At 45.8% G+C, this 19,631-nt stretch overlaps 1 protein-coding gene across 1 annotated transcript in view; it reads left to right on the forward strand.

The window, feature by feature from the left end:
* Positions 1–19,631, forward strand: part of GPC6 (glypican 6) — an 850,247-nt gene that overhangs the window by 525,146 nt on the left and 305,470 nt on the right. Inside the window, exon 4 of the mRNA XM_068267917.1 lies at positions 16,277–16,442. Coding sequence (XP_068124018.1) covers positions 16,277–16,442 — 166 coding nt within the window. The remainder of the gene's footprint in view (positions 1–16,276; positions 16,443–19,631) is intronic.

Below are 19,631 nucleotides of genomic sequence, written 5' to 3' on the forward strand. Positions count from 1 at the left end.
AGTGGCTGCATGGTGTAATGGTGAATGGCTCTGCCTCTGACACAGGAGACCAGAGTTCGAATCTTGTCTCTGTCTGTTCAGTAAGCCAGCACCTATTCAGTAGGAGACCTTAGGCAAGTCTTCCTAACACTGCTATCTTGTCTAATTTTTCTCGTGACAACTGTTGAACACAAAATACAAGGCCATGTCTTGCTACATATCTGTGCTACTGCCTATAGAGTGTGCCCTAGTGGCTGAAGCTCTGGTGCTTTGAGTCTGCCAGGAGAAAAGTGTGATATAAATGGTATTTGTCTTGTCTAATTTTTCTCTTGCATTAAGCATAAATGGTACATGCTAGGCTACTTTCAGCTACTTTCAGCTACTTTCAGCTACTTTCAGCTACTTTCAGCTAGTAGTGTTGGTGGTACCATGGATATGTTAGTTGCCTACCATACACTGAGGCCTGGGTTCAAATCCCTATCATGGTATATAAGCTGGTTTTTAAAATACTGGAATTCCCTGGCAGATGAGACCCTCCGGTAGGAGGGAGTAGGGAATAGGTAGAAGGGAGGTGGGAGGTGGGAGGAACCCACAAACAGGCTAATTAAAATCTCCCTAGCAGAGTGTGTAGCAGTTGTTCTTTAACTAATTAGTGTAGGCAGTATAAGGACCTGAGGAGGAGGAGGAGGGGGGGGGGGGTGGGCCTCCAGCATTGAGAGCAGTATGAAAGGCAATAATGTGTCAGCTGGCTGTAATATAAAGAGTCAAAGTTTTGCTCAATAGAGCTTTATGGGGCGAATCGAACTTCCGCAAAAGTTCGCGTTTGGTAGGCGAACGCGAACCCCCGAAGTTCGCCTGGAACCGTTCGCCGGCGAACAGTTCGCGACATCTCTATTTACAACCAGCTAGCAAATGGTAATCAAGCCAGCTCAGGATTGAATGATTACCATTCAGCTGTGTGGATGCTTGCATCCATTGGTCAATGCCGGCATAAAAGTCTGTCTCCCCTTTTAGACCTCGCCCATCATAGCGATCACTATGCTAGTCTGCTGGGCACTGTGCTACTCTGTATAGTTCTGTTATTGTAGTTCAATGCAACCTTATTACTTGTGCTTTACCTAGTTCTTGATAGATATATATGCAAACTTGCTAATATATATTTATCCATTAGTTGAGTCTTTGTTATTTTCTTTATTTGAGTTACAGAGATTTTTCAGTTACTGTGTTAGCTAGTCTGTTTAGCACGTTTCGGTAGGTTGCGCTTATCGTGACCACCCGTGCTTAGCTAGCATAGTTGTGTTGCTATTAGTTACGTTCTTTCCTGTAGTCTTGCCTGTGTGGATGCTTGCTGGTGACTTTCGTTAGCCTCCTTGCTCTGCTTCTGTGGACGTGACTGTGAGCTGCGGTTGCTACTAGTTACACTCCAATCTATAGTCCTGTCTTGTACCTGTCTGAATGCTTGCTATCGCTAAGGCAGCGAAATATCACACTGCACTGCCATTGTGTCTTACTTGTCTAGTTACGCTTGAATCTATAGTCATGTCTTGTACCTGTCTGAATGCTTGCTATCGCAAGAGCAGCGCAACATCACACTGCGCTGCCATTGCATCTTATTTGTAGCAATATCGGAAGCCCAGAGCTGCAGTTGCTCCTGGGCAGCCTGTGTAGCCTGTGTAGCCTCTTCCATTATTCAGCTACCAGCCTTGTTGCTCTGGGTGGTCAAAGTAAAACCCCCAAGCATTACACTTGTGATTTGTAAACAGACTGTATTGCTCATGCACACAAGCATTACACCTACATTACAGTGTCTTATGCAGCTGCATGCACGGACTGGAAGCAGCTATGAAGGCGCTAATGGGCTGCAGGTTAAAATAGATACATCAATCAATTATTGACTGTTTTACTTTTGGGCGCCTCCAGCCACCTATTGATTGATCACAGTAACCCTAGACAGGGTACTATCTCTATGAGCAATCCTAGCATGAAACCTCTTTTCAGAGCCATAACCAGCCTATACTACTCTGACTAGGCTGAGTAGGGATGCAATTCCCCACATGCCAATACAAGCGGTTGCTTCCTCAGCAACCCATGCTTGTGAGTATACTATCCTTGATATATTTGTGTCACACTGCCATACCGTACTGCACCAGACTGGGCTCCAAGTATCCCTGTGTTTATTTTTCTTATCACAAGTTCGAAAAACAGGTACATACTCCTGAGTGTGCAATTATTATTTATTAGGAGGAAATGATTTCTATACATTTTAATTTGTGTCAAACTGATTTTAAATGATTTTATAAGCAGTGGTTCATCCTGCTTTAAATTGTCCTTTGCACTGCCAGCTAACATTTAATGCATGTACGGAGATTGTGACGATGACGTAAAACATGTCCAATGCTTAGCATTAGAGATGAAGCGAACGGTTCGCCGGCGAACGGTTTAAGGCGAACTTTGGGGGTTCGCGTTCGCCTGGACAAAGCAAACTTTTGCGGAAGTTCGATTTGCCCCATGATGCACTATGAGGGTCAACTTTGACCCTCTGCATCACAGTCAGCAGGCACATTGTAGCCATTCAGGCTACACTAAGCCCTGGAGCTCCACCCCCCCCCCCTTATATAAGGCAGGCTCGCTGGCCATGACACTCACTCGTGTGCCTGCTGCAAATAGACAGACTAGGGAGAGCTGCTGCAGATTTTTTCTCCTAGGGAAAGATTACTTAGGCTCTTGGCTTGCTCCTGGCTGATTGTTATTGCTAAAATAGCACCCCTCAACAGCTCTTTTGAGAGCTAATGTTTTCCTGATGTGTTTTTTTGTGTGTATGTTGCTCACTGACACTGACATACAGCCCTATCTGTTGCAGCTGGACCTTGGTAATTGTTATTACTGTGCCAGCCAGCCCCTGCCTAACTATCTATACTGGGACACCTACCTATGCCTACCTAACTACTGGGGCACCTACTTACCTATACGGGGACACCTACCTACCTATACTAGGGGACCTACCTATGCCTACCTACCTATACTGGGACTCCTACCTATGCCTAGCTAACTACTGGGACACCTACCTATGCCTACCTACCTATACTGGGACTCCTACCTATGCCTAGCTAACTACTGGGACACCTACCTATGCCTACCTACATACAAGAAGATAATAAGGGCATTGCTTTATTGTGGACAGACCAAATTTGATCAGCTGGACAGTCACTGTTGTTCTATCATTTAGCTACCACAGCCCGGCGACCATATGGGCTTGAAAACCGCCACGGCCTACACTCTCGCCATGGTGCGCACCAGTCCAGCACGGCCGTCACTACGCAAACAGCTGTTTGCGGTGCGTTACACAGTGAGTTTGGTGCGTCAGTGTGAAGCAGTACACTAATTACACTCCCTGATTGATGTTTACACATGCAAGATGTTTGAAAGCACTTTAGGCCTGCAATTTAGCATTCAATGTGATTTCTGCCCTTAAAACGCTGCTTTGCGTCACATCCAGATTTTTCCCCGGGACTTTGGGCATGTATCCCACTCCGCCATGCCCCCCTCCAGGTGTTAGACCCCTTGAAACATCTTTTCCATCACTTTTGTGGCAAGCATCATTTTTTCTATTTTTCAAAGTTCGCATCCCCATTGAAGTCTATTGCGGTTCACAAACTTTTCCGCGAACCGAACCTTCCGCGAAGGTTCGCGAACCGAAAATCGGAGGTTCGCGACATCTCTACTTAGCATATAGAATATTAGCCTAATCAAAGTGAAAGCCATTTCTGGCTATTTGGTGCCCTAGGCAAGGCAACGACTGATCCACCGCTGTCAGTAGAGTCTGCACTAATTAAATGGAGTAATTAATCTCAGTTATTGACAGGCAGCTTTTGGTTTTGCACCATATTTGCCTAATTAGCACCGAAGACGTTAAATGTGGATTATGTGTAAAATAAAAACTATGGTGAATAAAGCTGCAAATTTGCAAAAGAAAATGCTCCAATACTACTGCAAGCATGGAGAATGCAACCCACATAAATTCATTTTTGAAACACCAAAAATCAATTGCTAAGCAACCTACAGAACAAATCTAAAACAATTAGAAGTATAATTAGTAGCTAAGCAGCACCTGAAACACCATTGTTATGCTAATCTAATCCCTGATGTTATAATAATGAAGAATGCTAGTTTAGGTATAACAGGTGTACAAATTACTAGCTGGCTAGTGACCTTATTGCTTCATACACAGTTACATCCCATTCCTTCCATCATGTAATCAGCAGCTGAGTAAAATCATTTTCCATAAAGAATAGTGCACTCTTGGGCAATCGCTTCAAGCAGGTGGTGTCCTACACAAACATGTGTACCAAAAATTGGACTTCATCAATGTAATCCATTGCTTCCAGTAACACTTCATCTTTTAAAATAATTATAACAACTGTAACTCCAAAAATAAATGTTCTTTTTAAGTGTAGTTTACATTTTTGTATTCTAAGTCTGATCAGGGAAGTAACAATAAGAATAACCATAGCAGTCACAGCAGAAGCCATGCAACACTAGTGTAGAGGGTCCAATGGGTTTATTACTTGTTTACTTTATTTTCTTTATTTATTGTATATTTTTGTGTTCTTACACTTTTTGAGTATAAAGCAACATTCACACTTGTCCTAGCGTTTTCTCCATGTACAAATCTGCATTAGGGATTTTTGGGGCCAACTTACTTTTTAATTAACTTTTGTGTATTTTGTGCATGTTTTATGTAGATTTGTATGTGAATTTTCAAAGTAAGATGTTTCCTTGCATACCAATTTAGCTAATTTACATGTACATGTATCTAGTTAACTTCAACATCGCATGTGCCGGTAGTGCCCAAGTTAGGTGTCTGGCACCCGGTAAATTGAACAACAATGAAGGTGTGGATATAATTAGAAATTGTGGCAGTTAGGCCTCTTGTACACAACATGTGGTTCCGATTTTTTTTTTATACAATCAGATTTTTGATGCCGATTAAAAAAACGTAGCAGCATGCAGTACTTTTTAAAATCGGAATCAAACATTGTATCGTGTAAAAAATCGGAATTGCATGTAGTGTGTAAGAGGCCTTAGGGTTAGGCTTCGATAGGGGATGTCTTGTGTGAGAATAGGTTAAGGTTAGGTGTAAATATTGGTGAATTTTGTGGCAGGATGGGTGGTTAGGGTAAAGCATTGGTAGAGGGATGGCTCATTAGAGCTGGGCCGAACCTCCGATTTTAGGTTCGCGAACCGGGTTCGCGAACTTCCGTGGAACGTTCGGTTCGCGGAAAAGTTCGCGAACCGCAATAGACTTCAATGGGGAGGCGAACTTTGGGAAAAAAAATTCTGCTGGCCACAAAAGTGATGGAAAAGATGTTTCAAGGGGTCTAACACCTGGAGGGGGGCATGGCGGAGTGGGATGCACGCCAAAAGTCCCCGGGAAAAATCTGGATTTGACGCAAAGCAGCGTTTTAAGGGCAGAAATCACATTGAATGCTAAATGACAGGCCTGAAGTGCTTTAAAACATCTTGCATGTGTATACATCAATCAGGTAGTGTAATTAAGGTACTGCTTCACACTGACACACCAAACTCACCGTGTAACGCACCGCAAACAGCTGTTTGTGTAGTGACGGCCGTGCTGGACTGGTGCGCACCATGGCGAGAGTGCAGGTTTTGGTGGCTTTACAGCCCATATGGTAGCCTGGCTGATGTAGCTGAATGACAGAACAGTGACTGTCCAGCTGATCAAATTTGGTCTGACCACAATGAAGCAACGACCTTATTATCTTTTGTGTGCCCCCCGAGACACTCATCTAGGCGCCGGTCATTGCTTCATTGTGATACGCAAGCCCCTTCACCACGGCAAGGTAATGATCACGAAGGGGAATGGGCGCATGTACATGCCTTTTCTTTTGTTGTTGCAGCTGCCCGCAGTGCAGCCAGAAAAATTAGGCAGTCATATACACGCACCAGAAAAATTATTATAACAGCGGCCGCTGCTAGCAGCGGCCTAAAAAATTCAGCAATCCGCCTGGAGTTCCGGACCCTGTTGGTGGTGGCGGAGAAGGTAGTCAAGTGGCCTGCAGGCAGACATGCTGTGTGGAGGGACTGGGAGCGACTTAGTCTTCTTGGGGCAGCCAGGCAGCCAGTCACACGGCGTGCAGGCAGAGATGCTGTGTGTGCTGGGACTGACTTAGTCTTGGGGCGGGCAGCAGCCCTCCGGGATCCATGCCTCATTCATTTTGATAAAGGTGAGGTACTTAACACTTTTGTGACTTAGGCGACTTCTCTTCTCAGTGACAATGCCTCCAGCTGCGCTGAAGGTCCTTTCTGACAGGACGCTTGCGGCAGGGCAGGAGAGAAGTTGGATGGCAAATTGGGACAGCTCTGGCCACAGGTCAAGCCTGCGCACCCAGTAGTTCAAGGGTTCCTCTTCGCTGTTCACAGCAGTGTCTACATCCACACTTAAGGCCAGGTAGTTGGCTACCTGCCGTTCCAGGCGTTGGTGGAGTTTGGATCCGGAAGGGCTACGGCGAGGCGTTGGACTAAAGAACGTCCGCATGTCCGACATCACCATGAGATCGCTGGAGCGTCCTGTCTTTGACTGCGTGGACACGGGAGGAGGATTAGTGGCAGTGGTACCTTGCTGGCGTTGTGCTGTCACATCACCCTTAAAGGCATTGTAAAGCATAGTTGACAGCTGGTTCTGCATGTGCTGCATCCTTTCCACCTTCAGGTGAGTTGGTAACAGGTCCGCCACTTTGTGCCTGTACTGAGGGTCTAGTAGTGTGGCCACCCAGTACAGCTCATTCCCCTTGAGGTTTTTTATACGGGGGTCCCTCAACAGGCAGGACAGCATAAAAGACGACATCTGCACAAAGTCGGATCCAGTACCCTCCATCTCCTCTTGCTCTTCCTCAGTGACGTCACGTAAGTCAACCTCCTCCCCCCAGCCGCGAACAATACCACGGGAAGGTTGAGCAGCACAAGCCCCCTGTGACACCTGCTGCGGTTGTTCTCCTGCCGCCGTCCCCTCCTCCTCCTCCTCCCCCAAAGAAACACCTTGCTCATCATCCTCTGAGTCTGACTCGTCTTTTGCACACGACTTCTCTTCTTCCTCCTCCTCCCCCCTCTGTGCTGTCGCAGGTGTTGAGGAAACAGCTGGGTCTGATGAAAATTGGTCCCATGCCTGTTCCTGCCGTAACGGTTCCTGGTCACGCTCATTCGCAGCTTCATCCGCCACTCTACGCACAGCACGCTCCAAGAAGTAAGCGTAGGGAATTAAGTCGCTGATGGTGCCCTCACTGCGGCTCACCAGGTTGGTCACCTCCTCAAATGGCCGCATGAGCCTGCATGCATTTTTCATCAGTGTCCAGTTGTCGGGCCAAAACATCCCCATCTTCCCAGACTGTTTCATTCTACTGTAGTTGTAGAGGTACTGGGTGATGGCTTTCTTCTGTTCTAGCAGGCGGGAGAACATGAGCAGGGTCGAATTCCAGCGAGTCGGGCTATCGCAAATCAGGCGTCTCAACGGCATGTTGTTTTTCCGCTGAATTTCCGCAAAGCGTGCCATGGCTGTGTAAGACCGCCTCAAATGCCCACAGAACTTCCTGGCCTGCTTCAGGACATCCGCTAAGCCAGGGTACTTTGCCACAAATCTTTGAACAACTAGATTCATGACATGTGCCATGCAGGGTATGTGTGTCAGCTTCCCCATATGCAAAGCGGCAAGCAGATTGCTGCCGTTGTCGCACACCACGTTGCCTATCTCCAGGTGGTGTGGGGTCAGCCACTCATCCACCTGTTTCTTAAGAGCAGCCAGGAGAGCTGCTCCAGTGTGACTCTCCGCTTTGAGACAAGACATGTCTAAGATGGCGTGACACCGTCGTACCTGGCATGCAGCATAGGCCCTGCGGAGCTGGGGCTGTGTAGCTGGAGAGGAGAACTGCCACTCAGCCAAGGAGGAGGAGGACAGCGAAGAGCATGTAGCAGGGGGAGAGGAGGTGGAAGGAGGCCTGCCTGCAAGCCGTGGAGGTGTCATAATTTGGTCCGCTGCGCCCTGCTTGCCATCGTTCACCACCAGGTTGACCCAATGGGCTGTGTACGTAATGTAGCGGCCCTGCCCGTGCTTGGCAGACCAGGCATCCGTGGTCAGGTGTACCCTTGACCCAACGCTCTTCGCAAGAGATGACACCACTTGCCTCTCAACTTCACGGTGCAGTTGGGGTATGGCCTTTCTCGAAAAATAAGTGCGGCCTGGCATCTTCCACTGCGGTGTTCCGATGGCCACAAATTTACGGAAGGCCTCAGAGTCCACCAGCCGATATGGTAACAGCTGGCGAGCTAACAGTTCCGCCACGCCAGCTGTCAGACGCCGGGCAAGGGGGTGACTGGCCGAAATTGGCTTCTTCCACTCAAACATTTCCTTCACGGACACCTGACTGCTGCTGTGGGCAGAGGAGCAGGAAGCGCTCAAGGGCAGAGGCGGAGTGGAGGAGGGTGCCTGTGAAGGTGGAAGGGAGAAAGCGGCAGAAGCAGATGATGCACCTGAAGGAGGAAGAGGAGAAGGAGGGTGACTTTTCTTTTGTGTGCTGCTGCTGCTTTTGCTCAGGTGGCCATCCCATTGCTGTTTGTGCCTTTTCTCCAGGTGCCTTCGTAAGGCACTTGTCCCTACGTGAGTGTTGGCCTTTCCACGGCTCAATTTTTGTTGGCAGAGCGAACAGATGGCTTTGGTCCGATCTGACGCACACACATTAAAAAATTTCCACACCGCTGAGCCACCCTGGGATGTGGGCGCTATGGGTACCTCAGCAGCTGATGCTGAAGGGCAAGTTGGCTGGCTGTACATAGGTGGCGATACATGGTGCCGGACACTGCCACCAGCTGTTTCTGACAAAGAGCTGCCCCAGCTTCTTTCAGCAACTTCTCTCCTCCTACTACTCTCTGACTCCCCCTCTGAACTGTCCCCCTCTTCATCTCCTCTATTGGTAACATACAGAGGATCCCTATCATCGTCATCATCGCAATCATCCTGCCCAGCTTCGCTTGCCTCAGAAAAATCCAAACATGCACCATCAGTAGGTCCTTCATCCTCCTTACACGTTACATCCATAGTGTTGCCGCGTAACTCAGACATATGAGCTGGTGAAAATTTATCTGGCTGTAACAACGATGGCTGTGCATCAGTGATTTCAACACTAAATAATTCTTGCGAAGTGTCAAATGCAGCGGAAGTGGTGCTAGTAGTAGCGCTGGTGGCTGAGCAAGATGAGGTGTTCTGTGTCGCTAAATACTCAACCACGTCCTGACAATCTTGGGAGGTGATGGGACGTGCCTTCTTCCGAGCACTGTACTGTGGGCCAGGTCCACATGAAATTACATTTAACCGACCTCGCGCAGACCTGCCGGGTGGCCTTCCTCTAGCGCTGGCACTACCTCTTCCTCTACCTGTTTTGTCCATATCGGGTATGCACGGAGTGGTATATCACACTGCGTGCACTCACGTAGGTAGGTGGGTTCACTTAACTGCACAGGTATGCGCACTGATGCGGTGGGTTCACTGAACAGAACAGGTATGCAGTGGCGGGTTCACTGAACAGTACAGGTATGCAGTGGCGGGTTCACTGAACAGAACAGGTATACAGTGGCGGGTTCACTGAACACAACAGGTACACAGTGGCGGGTTCACTGAACAGGTATACAGTGGCGGGTTCACTGAACAGAACAGGTATACAGTGGCGGGTTCACTGAACACAACAGGTATGCAGTGGCGGGTTCACTGAACAGGTATACAGTGGTGGGTTCACTGAACAGAACAGGTATACAGTGGCGGGTTCACTGAACACAACAGGTATGCAGTGGCGGGTTCACTGAACAGGTATACAGTGGCGGGTTCACTGAACAGAACAGGTATACAGTGGCAGGTTCACTGAACAGAACAGGTATGCAGTGGCGGGTTCACTGAACAGTACAGGTATACAGTGGCGGGTTCACTGAACACAACAGGTATGCAGTGGCGGGTTCACTGAACAGAACAGGTATACAGTGGTGGGTTCACTGAACACAACAGGTATACAGTGGCGGGTTCACTGAACAGGTATACAGTGGCGGGTTCACTGAACAGAACAGGTATACAGTGGCGGGTCCACTGAACAGAACAGGTATGCAGTGGTGGGTTCACTGAACAGGTATACAGTGGCGGGTTCACTGAACAGAACAGGTATACAGTGGCGGGTCCACTGAACAGAACAGGTATGCAGTGGCGGGTTCACAGAACAGGTATGCAGTGGCAGGTTCACTGAACACAACAGGTATGCAGTGGCGGGTTCACTGAACAGGTATACAGTGGCGGGTCCACTGAACAGAACAGGTATGCAGTGGCGGGTTCACTGAACAGAACAGGTATACAGTGGCGGGTTCACTGAACACAACAGGTATGCAGTGGCGGGTTCACTGAACAGGTATACAGTGGCGGGTTAACTGAACAGAACAGGTATACAGTGGCGGGCTAACTGAACAGAACAGGTATACAGTGGCGGGTTCACTGAACACAACAGGTATGCAGTGGCGGGTTCACTGAACAGGTATACAGTGGCGGGTTCACTGAACAGAACAGGTATACAGTGGCGGGTCCACTGAACAGAACAGGTATGCAGTGGCGGGTTCACTGAACAGGTATACAGTGGCGGGTTCACTGAACAGAACAGGTATACAGTGGCGGGTCCACTGAACAGAACAGGTATGCAGTGGCGGGTTCACAGAACAGGTATGCAGTGGCAGGTTCACTGAACACAACAGGTATGCAGTGGCGGGTTCACTGAACAGGTATACAGTGGCGGGTCCACTGAACAGAACAGGTATGCAGTGGCGGGTTCACTGAACACAACAGGTATGCAGTGGTGGGTTCACAGAACAGGTATGCAGTGGCAGGTTCACTGAACAGGTATGCAGTGGTGGGTTCACAGTACAGGTATGCAGTGGTGGGTTCACAGAACAGGTATGCAGTGGTGGGTTCACAGAACAGGTATGCAGTGGCAGGTTCACTGAACAGGTATGCAGTGGTGGGTTCACAGTACAGGTATGCAGTGGTGGGTTCACAGAACAGGTATGCAGTGGCAGGTTCACTGAACGGTATGCAGTGGGCTCACTGAACAGAACAGGTATGCAGCCAGGAACAAGCTAAGCCTAACTAATCTTTCCCTATGAGAGACAGTCTGCAGCAGCTCGCCCTATTCTCACTAATGCAGGCTCACGAGTGACCGTAATGGCCACCGCTGCCTGCCTTATATAAGGGGGGTGGGGCTCCAGGGGCTAGTGTAGCCTAATTGGCTACACTGGGCCTGCTGACTGTGATGTAGAGGGTCAAAGTTGACCCTCCATGGTGCATTATGGGGCGAACCGAACTTCCGCAAACGTTCGCCTGCGGGACGTGAACGCGAACCACGGAAGTTCGCATGGAACCGTTCGCAGTGTGTATGCTGTACAGTGTGTATATATATATATATATATATATATATATATATATATGTATATATATATATATATATATATATATATATATATATAGTCTTGTCACTAACTGTCCCCCAAAGGAGCTCACAATCTAATCCCTACCATTGCCATATGTCTATATTATGTAGTTGTAAGTACTGTAGTCTAAGGCCAATTTTAGAGGGAGCCAATTAACTTTTTCATAAAACGTTTATTAAGTGAAAAAAGGTCATACATTATAATCGTACAGAGAGATACATGTTGCATACAATGCTCCTTTGGGCTCAGAGAACCATATACCAGTCATATAGTAAACTTGAACTTTATGCTGATTAATCTTTTTAAACTTTTTTATTTATGCACTCATTGTCATTTGTCATTTCGCAGAGTAGCTGGAGGTAAGACTTTCTCTCCCTACTCCTGGAAAGGACAGGCCTGATCCTATTGAGCAGATGGCTCAAGGGAGCCACAATAGGTTAAGAGTTATATCTAAAATTATCGTGCATCTTAGATTTCACTAATCAGCTAGTACCTGCATTTGGGCAATATGCTTCTTTAACATGAAACGCCTTAAATCTGTTTACTTGGCCTAAGTGCGCATATAACAGATAACAGCCTGAGCATTAGGGAGCCAATTAACTTATCCGTATGTTTTTGAAATGTGGGAGGAAACCAGAGTGCCCGGAGGAAACCCACGCAGACACGGAGAGAACATACAAACTTTTTGCAGATAGTGCCCTGGCTGGGATTCGAACCAGGGACCCAGCGCTGCAAGGCGAGAGAGCTAACCACTACGCCACCGTGCTGCCCGAATATCGGTCATGTTAGTGATATTTCACTAGTGACTTTTTCCAGCACACTGTGGCACTCTTTTTAAATGTACGCTGCTCTGCCAACTTGATGTGCAGGCCTAATCATAATTCTGCACTGGAATGTGTGTACCCAAAATACCTGAAATATTAATTGCAATTACAGTAAGATAATAGAGTGTCCTTAAAAGACACCGATTACTTCAGCTTAGTCAAACAAAAGCCAAAAAACTGCATGTAGGAAGTTTTAAACAGCCGTGCTAGACTTCAAATTGCGTTTTACCATAGAAAATAAAGTCAAAGATGATATAAGAAGCTTGCATGTGCTGACATTGGTAATGGTTGTGAAATAATGCTGCATCAGGGCCAAATGTTTAAATGGCAGTGGCGTGTGGGGATTTCATTTTTTTAAAGAAATGACCGGCATTTATTCAAAGGCAGTTTCAATTTATTTTCCTGAAATAAACATTGAACATTTAAATAAACTCCATGTTTCTTTAGTCATTGCAGTCTTGCACTAGCAAGCGTAGGTGAACATCATTTGTGTAGCATACAGAGAAAAGAAACACTCTGTTATTTATAATATCATTAAACTGCTAAAAGACATGACATATCATATACTGTATAATACAGGTGGGAAAAAATTGTATTTAGTGTCCTTCATATTCAGCATCAGTGACGTTAATGCCCTTTTTAGATGGCAAGTGAAAAACAAGCGTGAGCTGAGAAAAAGCCAAATCTTCTGAAAGGAAGTAGAGCTGTTTACTGGCTGTAACAAGCCATAGTTCAAGATGTATGGCAAGAATTAAATTAGACACAACATATTTGTTGCAGAACTAAATTCAATACAAGGGCCTTGAAATTGAGGAGATTTGTTGTAAATCAAAGGCTGAACATTCTGCTTTATATTATTCTCTTGACTTGGACCATGACTAGAAAAAGTCTATAAATGTGTTCTTAGATCTGTCTCCAACTCTCAAGATGCTCTATTAGTTGATCATTTAGGCTCAGACTAAATTGAATTATATAAAAACACAGACTACATGGTCACATGTTAATACAGATAGTTAATGAGATGCAAATAGTTCTGGCTTTCATGCAGCTTTAATTCATATTGAAGCAAATTTAAGTGGCTTGGTTTCCAGATGCATACAATTTGCAATTAATTTGCATCGAAACCTGAATTATTTTCATCTTATTGACCGTCTGTGTTAACATGTGACCCTATTGCCTGTGTTTCATTTAAAGCAAATGTGTTCTCTGCCAGAAAATATGATTCCAGTCCAGAATAGTAAAGATTAACATGCTGCACTGTAGAAGAGAAGTAAATGAATGAAAATGGCCCCCAATTTGTCTTTTCATGTTAGGAATCCTGCATCATGCTACCTCACCTGCTGGAGGCGATGTGTGCATGGTCTGTCACACTTCTTTCTAAAAGGGGCCTAAGTTTTTTTTTGCAAATGCAGTTGAATGTTGAATTAATGATTAATGTATCCACACATCAGTAGTTAAAATGTGCATATATGGGGCAGCACGGTGGCGTAGTGGTTAGCTCTCTCACCTTGCAGTGCTGGGTCCCTGGTTCGAATCCCAGCCAGGTCACTATTTGCAAAGAGTTTGTATGTTCTCTCCGTGTCTGCGTGGGTTTCCTCCGTGCACTCTGGTTTCCTCCCACATTCCAAAAACATACGGATAAGTTAATTGTCTCCCCCTAAAAATTGGCCCTACACTACAGAACTTACACTACATAATATAGACATATGGCAATGGTAGGGATTAGATTGTGAGCTCCTTTGAGGGACAGTTAGTGACAAGATATATATATACACTGTACAGCGCTGCGTAATATGTCGGCGCTATATAAATACTAAATAATAATAATAATAATATATCCCCAATAAAAGCAGTGGAAAAAATTGATGAAGATTGAATTGATCAGATATGCCGAGGCAATGGATGGCCAGCAGATTTAGTCAAAGTGATCAACTTGGCCAGAAAGTTTATTTGTTCACCCTTTTGCATAGTAAATAGATGTGTTTTCTTTTGTTTACTGTATTTAGGACTGGTTTCAGTGGGGCTATTTTTTTCACTTGAAGTTTAACCTACAGTATTTACTTAGAAATTTAAAAACATGTTTTACTGATATAAAAGTATCTAATAATTTTATTCCCGAATAATTTTATTCTCGCATTTTAAGGTACACTTGTAGGAAAAAGAAAGTGCCCTAAATGAGTATTCGCCTCAATAGAGGGAAGCCTTTATCCAGTGGCTTCCCCATCTTCCTCCACCTCCAATCTATTCCAACACTCTGTCCCCCGGAAAACCATCAACAAGCTCTTGTCAACAGCTCATGCATGTGCTGCAGCACAGATGTGATTGGGCTAGGGTTTCTCTGATGAACCCTGAGCTAGTCCATACTAATGCACAGTCACAGTGCTGTTCTCGTACGGGAGCATGCCGACATACTTCAGGAGGACACAGTGCTAGAACAGCAGAATGTTTTCCTCTCCTTTTGCTTGCCAGCCTAAACGCCTCTTGCACACTACATGCGATTCCAATTTTTTATATGATCCAATTTTTTTATTCAGATTTTAAAAAGTACTGTTTTTTTAATCGGAATAAAAAATCGGACCTTATAAAAAAATCAGAATCGCATGTAATGTGCAAGAGGCCTAACACTGCCGGAAAGTCCATAGGCATATTTGAGTTTAGTTTTTATGGTTCCCATTGGGCTGTTTGTCTAAACCAAATTCATATAAGCCTCTGGAAGAAATTTGCAATAAGCTCCAATGGGGCTTCTTTCAAATTACATCACAGCATGCCTAATGGATATCAGATTCCAAACCTGCATGGTGGATGCAGACGTTATTAAAACAGTGGTGGGTGCTGTGGCACTGGAGCGATGCTAGGATCCTAAGGAATCTAGGACACTTTTGGGCACTCCAGCCACAAAATGGGTGTAGCCTTGCACTAGAATGTGGGTGTGGTCATGGGTGGAGCCAAATTTACCTGAACTGAACAGCAGTCTAAGTAGGCCTGTCCAGGAAAATGCTGACTGAAGCCCTTACCCTATCCATTAATGCAAAAAAAAGGCATGCTGGGTGCTGTGTGGTGCCATGCTGGGTGCTTTGGTGCCTCTGTGGGGCATACTCAGTGCAGAGAGCCTCCATAGGGAGCATGCCTCGTGTTGTGTGTCCTCATTGTTCCTTCCCCCTACCCCCCACTTCCCAACAGAGTAGCACAGCGGGGGGGGTGGGACTACTTATCTCCTTCATCCTCTCACGAGAATCACACTCTAGGAGCTGTAGCTTCTGATTCATTCTCAGACTCTAATGGGAGAAGCCCAGAAGAGATGTCTGCAGAATCTGGAGACCTAGCGACTGGAGATGGGTACTGCCACCCACTGCCTGACTCTGCCTCGGGGACATCCGGGCACTCCAGAATAGATCTGGGGCATGTGCCACTGATCTTTGGGGCTAGCTATGCACCTGCTGTGTCGTGTTTTGTGTTGTTGTTTTTTTTTGTTTTGTTTTTATTTTTTGTATATGTGAAAAAATTAAATATGATTATAATGCTCATTTAAGATTGCAAGGATGATTGATGAAGATTTTCCCTGACGAAAATGTTTATAAATCAGGGTTACCAGTTATTACTTAGAGATCAATGTAGTCATCTTCTGGAGCATAGCGATGGGTAGGAGTCACACAGTGGATTTCTAATGTTTCTTTACAGGTGGCCGCTTGTTTTATTTAGTGAATCCACATAAGGAATGTAGCAAATAGGAGCCTTCACGTTTGATGCTAAACAAAATATCAAATTATCAAAAATATCAAATGTCAAAAACAAAATACATATTTTTTTCTTTCACTTTGAAAAATACATATTTTTTATTGAAATGTGTGGGAGGTCGTTATACGAAATAGATTCTGATCCTGTGGTAAAATATATAATGATTTATTTATATAAACGAAGCACCTTTATCTAACTGATGTCTGTTTTTACAGCTCAGCCCAAACGCAGGGTGCATCCGGGCGCTGCTGAAGATGTTGTACTGTCCATATTGTCATGGATTGTCTACAGTGAAGCCTTGCCACAACTACTGCCTCAACGTCATGAAAGGCTGCTTGGCTAATCAGGCTGATTTGGACATTGAATGGAATCTTTTTGTTGGTAAGGACAATTATTTCATAGTTTATTACTCATGAATTATTTAATGTAAACAGTTTATTCTTATTGTTATGTATTAATATGAATAATTTTGCTAAATTAATTTTACAATGCAAATATAAAAAGATCTCATAAGATTTTGGGGTGTATAAAATATTTGCAAAAAAAGTGAGTTGAATGCTAGTTATATGTTAGTGTATGTTGATACCTAACTAACTAATCACAATAATGACACAGCTTGAAATCATGAAGTAAAACTATAAACTTACCTGCATAGGTTTAAATGGTAGCGCTTCCACTATAGCTCCCTGCCAGGGCCATTTCTGGCCATTTTAGTGCCCAAGGCAAGGAAGCTGTTGATGCCACATCCCAATGCGGGCGGGGATGACTCACCTCTACCGTGTTCCAGTGTGCGTTCCACTGTCGTCACTTCCTGCAATGCTGCCCACTGTATTGTAAGTGGACGGCATTGCAGGAAGTGAGGACAGTGCAACGCACGCTGGAACGCGGAAGAGGTGAGTCATCCCCACCCACTGCCTCTTACTAATAGCGCCGGCTGCTGCTGCTGAACTTGAGCTAGAGGGGGAGCGCAGATTGGGGACCCAGGTGAGGGAGGGGGTACGACCCCCCTCCCCACCGCTGTGCCCAATACCCTCTTCCTGCCCGCTAACCCCTCCAGCTCGGCGGCAAGTCTAGGACTGCCCCTGGGGGCAAGGAACTACTCCTTTCTCTTGCTTGGATCGGCCCCTTCTTCTTGCTTGGACCGGCCCTGGGGGCAGGGCGATACTTCTTGCTTGAAGGTTGAGGCACGTAGCCTATTATATATATAGTTAGTAAGATTTTTCATGATAGTGCTACTACAAGTATTTACTAGTGTCATAGGGACATAGCAATAGCCATGGCAGCTTCCGTGGGGCCCTGGAGCATAGGGGGGCCGGTAGGTACTTAATGTATTCTCCATTAACTTTCTTGCGTTTCTCCACCCTCTGACTTTGTCTCAGTGCCCATGGACTATACGCAGTGTTGATTGCATGAGAATTTAAATTGTGAAATGAACTCCTATCCACAGGGTAGGGGCAGGTGACATTGTTTAAGAGTGCCTAGATCTAAGGGCCCCATAAAAGTTTTGCCATGGGGCTCCATGATGTCGTGCTATGCCACTGCAGTGACAAATAGCAGAACTTCAAAATAAAACCTAATTTCTTGCATATTCATGCACAACCCAGGTTTAAATTACAAAATTTATTTTTTTATGGTACTGCAATACTGGCAATATTTAGTGAGACTGGTTGCATAAAGGACCTTTTAATCGTAATAACGAACACAGGGGCTCTTATTGCATAATAGCATTGAAACTGGGTCACACTGTGTGCAGTATTCACAACTTTTGTTTGGATTTAAAGTATTCCCTCGAGCCTTTGAAATGTGATGGAAGTGGTAGACACTTTAGAAAAATGTCATATTAAAAGTTTTTATGCCTGAAAAAAGTCTATTGTCAGTGATTTTGGATACTTAAAGAATGGTAAATCCAAAGTGATATTTTATTTATGGTTAGAATGATTCTGTTAGAAAATACTTCAGTTGTGCCATCCAGGTCATATGTCAAATGCTATAAAAATTCTATTAAAGAGAACATTGCTTGCTACGCCAAAAAAACTGCACATGAAAACATATAGCGTGTGACAATTGTGTAGATCACTGTTACTCCATAGTTTATTACTATCAAAAGTATTTGATAAAATTATCATAATCTAGGCAGGTAGAAATTAGAGTTGGGCCGAACGGTTCGCCTGCGAACGGTTCCATGCGAACTTCAGTGGTTCGCGTTCGCGTCCCGCAGGCGAACCTTTGCGGAAGTTCGGTTCGCCCCATAATGCACATGGAGGGTCAACTTTGACCCTCTACATCACAGTCAGCAGGCCCAGTGTAGCCAATTAGGCTACACTAGCCCCTGGAGCCCCACCCCCCCTTATATAAGGCAGGCAGCGGCGGCCATTACGGTCACTCGTGTGCTGCCTGCGTTAGTGAGAGTAGGGCGAGCTGCTGCAGACTGTCTCTCAGGGAAAGATTAGTTAGGCTTAACTTGTTCCTGTCTGGCTGCATACCTGTTCTGTGAACCCACCACTGCATACCTGTGCTGTGAACCCACCACTGCATACCTGTGCTGTGAACCCACCACTGCATACCTGTGCTGTGAACCCACCACTGCATACCTGTGCTGTGAACCCACCACTGCATACCTGTGCTGTGAACCCACCACTGCATACCTGTTCTGTGAACCCACCACTGTATACCTGTTCTGTTTAGTGAACCCGCCACTGTATACCTGTTCTGTTTAGTGAACCCGCCACTGTATACCTGTTCTGTTTAGTGAACCCGCCACTGCATACCTGTTCTGTTCAGTGGACCCGCCACTGTATACCTGTTCAGTGAACCCGCCACTGCATACCTGTTGTGTTCAGTGAACCTGCCACTGCATACCTGTTCTGTGAACCCGCCACTGTATACCTGTTCTGTTTAGTGAACCCGCCACTGTATACCTGTTCTGTTTAGTGAACCCGCCACTGTATACCTGTTCTGTTTAGTGAACCCGCCACTGCATACCTGTTCTGTTCAGTGGACCCGCCACTGTATACCTGTTCTGTTTAGTGAACCCGCCACTGTATACCTGTTCTGTTTAGTGAACCCGCCACTGTATACCTGTTCTGTTTAGTGAACCCGCCACTGCATACCTGTTCTGTTCAGTGGACCCGCCACTGTATACCTGTTCAGTGAACCCGCCACTGCATACCTTTTGTGTTCAGTGAACCTGCCACTGCATACCTGTTCTGTGAACCCGCCACTGCATACCTGTTCTGTTTAGTGAACCCGCCACTGTATACCTGTTCTGTTTAGTGAACCCGCCACTGTATACCTGTTCTGTTTAGTGAACCCGCCACTGTATACCTGTTCTGTTTAGTGAACCCGCCACTGCATACCTGTTCTGTTCAGTGGACCCGCCACTGTATACCTGTTCAGTGAACCCGCCACTGCATACCTGTTGTGTTCAGTGAACCTGCCACTGCATACCTGTTCTGTGAACCCGCCACTGTATACCTGTTCTGTTTAGTGAACCCACCGCATCAGTGCGCATACCTGTGCAGTTAAGTGAACCCACCTACCTACGTGAGTGCACGCAGTGTGATATACCAC

Source organism: Hyperolius riggenbachi, chromosome 2 (genome assembly GCF_040937935.1).
Source record: "Hyperolius riggenbachi isolate aHypRig1 chromosome 2, aHypRig1.pri, whole genome shotgun sequence".
In the NCBI taxonomy this organism is placed as follows: domain Eukaryota; kingdom Metazoa; phylum Chordata; class Amphibia; order Anura; family Hyperoliidae; genus Hyperolius; species Hyperolius riggenbachi.